The sequence below is a fragment of the Tympanuchus pallidicinctus genome, unplaced genomic scaffold, assembly GCF_026119805.1.
Source record: "Tympanuchus pallidicinctus isolate F22 unplaced genomic scaffold, pur_lepc_1.0 scaffold6, whole genome shotgun sequence".
NCBI classification, from domain to species: domain Eukaryota; kingdom Metazoa; phylum Chordata; class Aves; order Galliformes; family Phasianidae; genus Tympanuchus; species Tympanuchus pallidicinctus.
In genome coordinates this window covers 43,553,303-43,563,052 of record NW_026294780.1, presented here as the reverse complement: position 1 = coordinate 43,563,052, position 9,750 = coordinate 43,553,303, and the positions used below count along the sequence as shown (strand labels likewise).

The following is a 9,750-nucleotide window of genomic DNA, read 5'->3' as shown; positions in this document are numbered from 1 at the left end:
ACTTCTTCCCTTCTTTTGGCTTATATCAGCTCAACCATTTGTGCAATATCACTAAAACAGGACACAGTAGGTCACTGGTCAGTCCTGAAGAAAATCCTACAAAAACAAATATATCTTTGTTTTAAGCTGGAGAATGTCCAGAGAAGGGCACTGAAACTGTGAAGGGTCTGGAGCACAACTCTTATGAAGAGAAGCTGAGGGAATTGAGATGGTTGAGTCTGGAGAAGAGGAGGCTCAGGGGAGGTGGTGAGGTGGGGGTTGGCCTCTTCTCCCACATAATAGTGATAGGATTAGCAGAAATGGCCTTAAGTTGCATCAGGAGAGGTGCAACTTGGATATCAGGATATCGGGATATCAGGATAGATATCAGGAAATGCTTCTTTTACAAAGGAGACATCAAGCACTGGCACAGGCTGCCCAGGGAGGTGGTAGAGTCACTGTTCCTGGAGGTGCTCAAGAAACATGGACACATGGTACTGAGGGACATGGTTAGTGGGTGTGGTGGTGATGGGCTGACAGCTGGACTAGATGATCTTAGAGGTCTTTTCCAACCTTAATGATTCTGTGATACTATGATTCTAAGTCTGTTCCTCATTTTGCGTTCAATAAGATACAGGAAAACAAGGCCAAAGACCCATATAAGGGTCAGAACTGCCTTCTTAAATCCACGGTGATGAATGGACCCACCATTTTCAAAGACCTAAATGACAGGACTTTTCACAATTCCCATACACCATCTTTATAATAAAGTTGCATACGTTTAAATCACCGTGTGCTGCTATCTGAAGACACAACATTTCACTTAGTTATCACAAGTTATAATTCTGCACTAGTTATTTCTCAAGTAATGAGGGCAAATTCAAAGACCCACACAAACAAAAACAGAGTGGTTTTTTTTGGTTTTTTGGTGGTTTTTTTCTTTCTCCCTGCAAGAGATTGCAAAAAGATACTACAATGTTTAATATTAATTACCTAGGAACTTCTGCTGCTCAGGCTTTCTTGTTTCATCTGCAGGTAGAGTGATGTCAGACAAAATCACTGTGTTAACTTCAGTCTGCAAGCTCCTGTTTTCAGTCATTAACCGGTTACTGAGGACTTCATAGTTGTAGCGGGAAACAAACGGCTTTTTGAGGGTTGTCTTCAAAGGCAGATGGTGAGAAGAACCTGCAGCTAAACTTTCCAGTGTAAATACAGGAGGAGTGGAATGGGCAGGGCCAGTGCTCTGTAATTTTTGATGCTTCACATGAGAGAATTTATGATTTTTGCAAAATGAGAAGTAATCAGACCCACTGGGACTTTTAGTAAGAATAAAATCCCTCCTAGGAATTTGGGCAGAAAACACATTTTTTTCTTTGCTTTGGTTTGGCATTGGTCTGCTTGAGCAGATAGGAATAACTTCATATTGACCAACCAGGCTTACAGTATTGCCTTGTAAAGACCAGTGTGCAGACTTATTATTCTTAAAAACTAGATCACCCTTCTGCTTCACATCTTCTGCAGGGAAACTTGTTTCAGACAGAATTAAACCTCTCCTTTGGTCATGAAAACCTGTCCTTTTGGACTGGATCTGTGTTTGCCTATATTTACTGTCTTGATTAAGCTGACGTACATGTTGGCGTTGGAAATGTACTGAACAAGAGGAAATGTGGTCAAATTGGGGTTGGATACTGCTGGACAGGTATTGAGACTGAAGGAGATCTTTGAGTTGGATTTGTGCTTGATTTTGGCAAATCTGATGTACAGAGAGGAATGCATCTCCGGGCTGGGCTTTCACCGGATTCTGGGAAACGTGACCATGGCTGAAGGAAACATCTGTCTGCTTGACTTGCCCTTGAGTACTGGCATAACTGTCAGACACAGCTTTTCCATTTTTATCATTCGTACTCTTCGTCACTCTAGCTCGGTATTGTCCAAAACCCCTGCCTGCTGAAAACAAGAGAAAAGAAAGACATTGAGAATGAAGCTTAGAAATTCTATTGACTTAGCTTATTCATCTCAGTTTAATGAGTGCGGTGTGATGGTGCTGAGCCCTAGTGTCCCACACCACTGAGGTGGAGATTCATTTCATACTCCTCACATAATAGCCACTTTGCTACCAGGGCTCATTCTGAAGGCTCCTTAGCTAGACCCTAGCTTCCAAACAGTACTGCATCCAGAAGTAATTAGCCCTGAACACTTCTATCAACAAAGAAATTCTTACAAAATTACTCTTTATTCAGCCTGTGTAGTTCCACAAGCTTGCTGCTTTGCTCCCTTTGCTAGGGAAACTTATTTTCTGGGACCTGCTGAAGGAGAAGCCTCTCTCTCTAGCTCTCTGTCGCAGCTCAGCTCCCAAAGCTGGGACCATTGGGTTATCTCCCTTGATTTCTTGCCCTCCAGTACTGTGGCTGACAACTTCAAGCTCTGTACCAGGTACAGTCCACCACCACATCTTGAAATTTCTTCTGCATTTTCAGTCAACTGCTTTATTGTATTACATCCTCACTTTCTACAGTTCCCTGCTGAGGAAGACACTTATGACGTACCACTAAAAGGCTCATCTTTTTTTTCCTAGCTCAGAGCTCCAGGCCCCAGGTCTGAGTCTCACACTTCATGAAGCACAAAACAATTCTGTCCCCAAAAATGATTGAAACACCATTGCTGAAGAGTTGCTTTTTGATCAATGGTCATGCTGCTGTTTAAATATCTGTCAGGTGCAACGGTTACATTTGGAGAAATGATCCTTGAACAAACTTTATTGTGCAGATCTTGGATTCTTGTCAGGTGTACTGCAAAAATACATAATCCATAAATAGCAACCATCACTAATCATATGCTCTACTACAAGAAGAGCCATCACAATAAAACTCTGAGGATAAAAGGTTTATCTATCACTTTTAAAATGTTTTAAATCATGGGAGCATAGCTCTGGTATTGAGCCAGAAATATTTACATCTGTTTCGACAGCGCCAGGCTGGAAATGTATTGAATAGATTTTGCTAGCTTCAGAAGGGCCTAATAATTACTTTTTTTTTTGTTCGTTTGTTTAACTGAATTCTCCTTAATATTTTTAGCACTTTTATAAAGAAATTACACAATATGTCATCGTTTTTCCTTTAAAGTTAGTGTTACCTGTTAATAATTACAAATATAGCATGACAGTGTTCTAAAAACAAACAAACAAAAAAACCAAAAAACAAATGAGCTGTAACAAATAAAGTTGCTTATAATTTATTTCAAACATAACACAAAATATTTTTTCCTTCTAGTCTCTCATGATTACGTGAAGACTGAATAGTTTTAGCTATTTAGATGCTCTAACAGAATTACAGAATCCAGAGGGAAATAAAAAGCAGTAAATGATCTATCACTTCAGATCAGTTTGTAGGGACAGCACAGTTCTTTGATACGACCTTTATTATTTCATATTACATTAATTTTCATGTGTTAATTGGTGGAAAAAAAAGTTGAACAATTCAATATGCCATATTTCTACAGCAGATCCTGAAGTCTCACAGTTTTGCTGAAGTCAGCAAATCTGTTCAAACATCAAGAATCTCTTTTATAGTTCTGGCTTCAGGATCAGTGAATAGTTTCCAGCTTCTTATATCACTTGTGTTAAAAATATTTTATTATAGATCATTTTATTGCTTTTTTGTTTTTATTTTTAAAGGTTAGTGCTTAAATATTTAATCAATGGCTACTTTATATAAACTGAAAAGAGCTTTTCATTCACATATACTGGCGCATAAAATGTCTACTTATTTCTGAACCATACTGCACTGCAAGTCTCTGTTCTTAAATAGGATTTCCTGATGCCTTTAAAATAATATAAGCCAGTATATGTCTTTTCACATACATGGACATTCTAAGAATATGACCACCCCCTCCAAACATTTTTTCTTATTTTCTCTGAATCAAAGTTGTATGTCACTACCCCTGAGGTTTGATTCTCATCTGTTTCAATACAACTTTTCCCGAAACTAGGGGTTTCTCATGTTATATCTTATTTTCTTGGACAAGCTAGTGGGGTAGCATTCAAGTCAGAAAATGGCAGGTTCCCACACCTGTCTCAACCACCCTTCCATTATTTTACATGAACAGCCTCCCAGAGAGATGCAATAGTTCAGATAATCACACAGACCTATTCACACTGCTCTGCCCTAGCAGCTTACAACACATGCTGGTAAGGTCAGGCTGGATGGGGCTTTGAGCAAACTGGTCTAGAGGGAAGCGTCCTTGCCTATAGAGGGGACTGGAACTAGATGATCTTAAAGGTCTCTTCCAACCCAAATCATCCTATGATTCTATGATTATGTAGACTAATCACTTATTGAAGAGCCACAGCAATTACAAATAGACACCTCCAGCACATTTTGCACTCAGTAAGAGAGTGGGCTAGCATCAACATGCATTAGTATGCTTGCACTGAACATCAGCATTGTTCACGATCTTCCATACTGCACTATCAAGGAGCTTCAGCATTAGAACTGCCTGACTGAAGCCAGCATGGATATTTCCCTGCGCTCTGTTGTGAATTTACAGATTAACCAACAAGATTCATCTTCTTGTGTGTTAACTTCAGAGAACATATGGAATTTGAAACTATGCACTACAAGAACTGTTTTTATATAATTTACCTTTACCAACCTTCTCCCTTGATGTAGGCAGTTTAGATGGCAGCCTGGGAGGCAGAGGTCTACGCAGTAGTTTTGGCTGTTCAGCCATTTTCTGCTTTGACTGAAGATGTTTCCAAAGATCAGAAAAATCTGACAAGAAGACAAAACAAAAGAAATAGTCATCTCCAGTTTAATGTGCTGAACTATGGATGGTCTGCTCATATAAACTGGGCAATACAAGAATCATAACACAGCACAAGTGGCCAAAAAGGGAGATATGTTCTCTCAGTGATTGATTCAACAGTTTTTCTAATTATCATTAGTGTTTCAAGAAATAAATCAGTGATATTATAAAAAGAAACTGAAAGAGCTATTCCATTAACCTTGGAGTGCTTCCATTAAAGAACGATTTTCAGCAGGTTTGTCACAGAAGGCAAGGCAAAGTTTTTCTTGTTTGAGGAAAAGGAGGAGCAGGAAATTAGTGAAGCACCCCACATTAAGCATTCTGAAAGGTCTCAGAAATAGTTTTCTGCTGGATAAACAGATTTAGTATGAGCAACAGTTGACCCAGTTTAAAAAAAAAGAAAAAAAGCTGAGTATGCAAGTAGTATATTTATGCTTCTTTCCGGCTTCCTTTTAGATTATGATTGCAGACAATGATATTTATTTAAATCATAAAATTCCTGGTTTGGTTTCAGGAGTCCTCTTATTACCAGCCAAGTTTAACGCACTTCTGCTTCACAGTGATTTTCAAGGTTAGCTATGTTCCAGATTATAGAGTTCAGGTTTTTTTTTTAGTATAGAGCTAATATGACATAAGACATGAAACAAAGACTCAGTCTTAAAAACTTGTAATCAGAAGGAAAGCACAGAAGACAAACCAGAGATGGTGACTTTCAAGAGAAATGAGAAGTGCCATAATCAGAAAACTACTGGCTCACAGGAACATTTACAAAGATTAAGAAAATTCTCACATGAACATACAAACAAGGGGATCTCTAGGAAAAGAAAATACTTCAATAATTCACTTCAAAGATAGGTAAGCTTGAGACTACAAATTTCTATGTGGAAAAGATTAATTTAAATGGAAGTATAGCATTATAAAAACTGTAATCAACAAAAATTGTGATGAAAAGAATGAACAGAACCCTGAAGCACGTAAGCAGGAACAACTTCAGATTTGACATTCAGCTTACAAGCTTTAACGGCAATAAAATAAGGCGATGGAGAAAGGAAGAAGCAGAAACTTGAAGAGGAAGCCTGGAGTCCAATGTTAACCACGGCAAGTTTGAATGAATGGCCAAACATCACAACAAGCATAATAATAATGATAATAAGCCAATAACAGCAACAACCTACAATGCAGGAATCCTTACCAAGCCAAAGATCAGTTTCAAGAACTGGGGAAAAAAAATACTCCATGATCATGTCTTGCCTTCCTACGTGATCCACTACATCTTACCATTCCAGTCCTTGACTGCCAGATTCTGCCTGGCACTGGGCCATAGCACAGGACAAACATCCAGGCTGGAAGGGACAGGAGCGTTAAGTGTAGGATACTAAGAGTTTTAACCAGTCTGGTCTTGAAAACCACCAAGGATGGAGACCTCAAAGCCCTCTGTGCAACCTCTGTGCCTCCTGCAACACTGATAAAAATCCGGATGTAGAGTTCACAGCTGATAAGCACACACAAATAAGCATGGAAAAATGCTCCTGGTTTCTCTCATGTAGGTTGCTTGGGTTCAAACTGACTGGGATTAAGGAGTGTGAGTGGTGTTTGATCAAGAAATCAAAGAACCAATGGAGTTGGAAGGGACCCTTAAAGTTCATCTAGTCCAACTCCCCTGCAATGAACAGGAACACTTACAGCTACACCAGGTGCTCAAAGCCCCTCCAGCCTGACCTTCAATGTCTCCAGGGATGGGCCATCCACCACCTCACTGGGCAACCTGTGCCATTGCCTCACTACCCTGATTGTAAAATATTTCTTCCTTATATCCAACATCTAAATCTTCCCTCTTTTAGTTTGAAACCATTTTCTCTTGTCTTATCACAGCAGATCCTGCTAAAGTGTCTGTTCCCTTATTTCATACAGCCTCCCTTTTAGTACTGCATGGCTGCGCTCAGGTCTCCCCAAAGCCTTCTCTTCTTTGGGCTGAACAGCCCCAGCTCTCTCAGCCTGTCCGAATAGGAGAGGTGCTCCATCCCTTGGATCATTTTTGTGGCCCTCCTCTGGACGCATTCCCACATGTCTCTGTCTCTCCTGTACTGAGGACTCCACTTCTGGATGCTCAGTACTCCAGGTGAAGTCTCATCAGTGCAGAGGAGAGGGGCAGGATCACCTCCCTTGCCTTGCTGGCCACACTGCTTTTGATGCAGTCCATCATACAGTTGGCTTTCTGGGCTGTGAGGGCACACTGCTGGCACATGTCCACCTTACCACCCACTAGTACACCTAGGTCCTTTTGGCAAGGCTGTGCTCTATCCTTACATCCCCCAGCTTGTACTTGCAATGGGGATAACCACTACCCAGGTGCAAGACCTTGCACTTGGCTTTGTTGAACCTCATGAGGTTCATTTGTGTCCTCTGCTCTAGCCTGTTTAGTTCTCTGCATGGCATCCAGTTCCTCAGGCATGTTGACTGTATCACACAGCTTAGTGTCATCCACAAACTTGCTTAGGGTGCACTCGATTCACATAATCACAGAAACACCAAGGTTGGAAAAGACCCACAGGATCACCCAGTCCAACCATCCACCCATCACCAACAGTTCTCACTAAAAAATGTCTCTCAACAGAAAATCCAAATGTTCCTTGAACACCTCCAGGGTCGGTGACTCCACCACCTCCCTGGGCAGCCCATTCAGTGCCTGACCACTCTTCCAGAGAAGTAGTATTTCCTAACGTCCAGCCTAAATCTCCCCTGGCACAGCTTGAAGCCATTCCCTCTAGTCCTATCACCAGTTACACGAGAGAAGAAGCCGACCCCCAGCTCACTACAACCTCCCTGCAGGCAGTTACAGAGAGCAGTGAGGTCTCCCCTGAGCCTCCTCCAGTCTGAACAATCCCAGCTCCTTCAGCCACTCCTCATAAACCCTGTGCTCCAGACCCCTCACCAGGTTTGTGGCCCTTCTTTGAACCGCTCCAGGGCCTCACTGTCTTTCTTGCAGTGGGGCCCAAAACGGAACACAGTACTTGAGGTGCGGCCTCACCAGAGCTGAGTACAGGGGGATGATCCCACTGTCAGTGTCACAAATGAAGATGTTAAAGAGCAGCAGGCTCAGTACTGACTCCTGAGGGACATGCCTCATCACCAGTCTCCATCCAGACATCGAACCATTGACCACCACTCTCTGGGTACATATCTTGGTCTATCTTGTAACCAGTTCCTCATCCATTGAACAATCAACCTGTTAAACTTGTATCCTTTCAATTTGAAGAGTAGGATGTTACAGGAGACTGTGTCAAAAGCCTTACTTGAAGCCCAGTGTCTCTTTCCTTGTCCACTCACACCATTTCATCATCACAAAAATCAACGTTTGGTCAGGCAGTACCTACCCCTAATGAAGCCATGCTGGATATCCCGCATCACCTCCCTCACTTCCCCGTATCTTAGCATAGCTTCCAGGAGGATCTACAATATACTCCATGGTCTTCCCCACCACCAAAGTGAGGCTGACAGATTGGTAGTTCCCTGGCTCTTCTTTCCGATCCTTCTTAAACACAGGTTTGACACTGCCTTTCCAATCACCAGGAACTTCACCTGACAGCCACTATTTTCCACCAATACCTTGAGGAACACCACCTGCAAATTAGCAGGGATAGAACAGACTGGAAAAAAAATGAAGGCCTAGGATGAAAGTGGAGACAAAGAACTTCCGACAGTGAGTGCAAGCAGTTGGCTCAGTGTGCAAACTCCACAGGAAACCCTGAAGTTTGAAGATAAGCAGGATGGATACGAAGGAAGGCAAGAGTCTGGATAGGGGTAGTGGAAGAACTGCAGCACAAACAAGAAACCCTAGTGTTTCCAATAGGGTATCAGTGTTGTTCCTGCTAATAGAGACAGGAAGGATAAAAGCAAGCAAGATTACCACATGAGATTATAAACTATTATAGTTATTGAGATTCTGGGTAAAAATCAAAGTGGGAACAGAAATAAGAAGTCGAAAGACTGAAGCCATCGTGACAAGGTTGTGGTCACAACTGTAAGTCTAGCTTAGCTCCAGACACCAATAAGCTGAACCAGCAGGCTGCCAGTGCTGGAGAAGGTAAGAAGCAGATTAGTTGTGGAAATTCAGTGTGGCAGAGGAGCAAAGGAAGAAGGTCTCTGGGAGGAATCCTGCCACAGAGATTTTGGCAACAGGGCGGGAGAGCAAAGCCAAGGCAGGACAGAGAGAGGAGACGGCAAACATCACAGAGGCTTCAGGTGCGGAACAGAAGAAACCTCAACGCAGCTGTGTCCTGTTCAAACATGGCCAAATAGCAGGAACACTTTAGGGTGGTCCACCTGATTCTGTCAAGGCTGCAGACCCTGGCATGGCCACCTAAGGCACCGCTCCTCAGCTTCACAGCTCTGACACTACCACACGCCCCAGCCAGAACCACTGGGGGTTTCAAACTAAAAGAGAGAAGATTTAGATATTGGATATAAGGAAGAAATATTTTACAATCAGAGTAGTGAGGCAGTGGCACAAGGTTCCCGGAGAGGTGGTGGATGCCCCATCCCTGGAGACATAGAAGGTCAGGCTGGAGGGTCTCTGAGCACCTGATGGAGCCGTGGGTGTCCCTGTTCATTGCAGGGGAGTTGGACTAGAACTTTAAGGGTCTGCAGCTGTCTGCTACACGTGGGACCTGAGGTGCCCTCTTACCAAGCCTACTAGGAAACTCACCCTACATCTGCCTCGCTTGGAGCAGCATGCTCCTCACCCTGCTGAACGGCACAGAGCAGCAGGAGAGCCCAACTCCCTTCCTCCCCCACCCGGACCGCAAACCGCCGCCTCCCCTCGCACCGCTCCCCCCAACCGCCTCCTGAGCCAGCAGAGCCGGGGGGCGTGGCCACATTTGCTTGAGGGGCGTGGTCACGCGAAGGGGGCGTGGCCACGGTAATATGAGGACGCAGCACACTAATTTGGGGGCGTGGTCAAGCGGAGTG

At 43.0% G+C, this 9,750-nt stretch overlaps 1 protein-coding gene across 1 annotated transcript; it reads right to left on the bottom strand.

The window, feature by feature from the left end:
• Positions 1–596: 596 nt before the first annotated feature.
• Positions 597–4,715, bottom strand: LOC128071653 (uncharacterized). The gene is made up of 2 exons (XM_052664604.1): positions 4,620–4,715; positions 597–1,926 (listed from the first exon to the last, which is right to left on the bottom strand). The coding sequence occupies exons 1-2, from the start codon at positions 4,705–4,707 to the stop codon at positions 965–967; spliced, it is 1,050 nt and encodes a 349-aa protein (XP_052520564.1). The 5' UTR covers positions 4,708–4,715; the 3' UTR covers positions 597–964.
• Between the last annotated feature and the right edge of the window lie 5,035 nt (positions 4,716–9,750).

What these genes read in the sequence shown, in the direction of transcription:
- LOC128071653 (XM_052664604.1), bottom strand. Translation starts at nt 4,707, where the DNA reads ATGGCTGAACAGCCAAAACTACTGCGTAGACCTCTGCCTCCCAGGCTG. An exon ending in AAGGGAGAAGGTTGGTAAAG is followed by an intron (nt 1,927 to 4,619) that starts GTAAATTATATA and finishes TCTTGTTTTCAG; the next exon opens with CAGGCAGGGGTTTTGGACAA.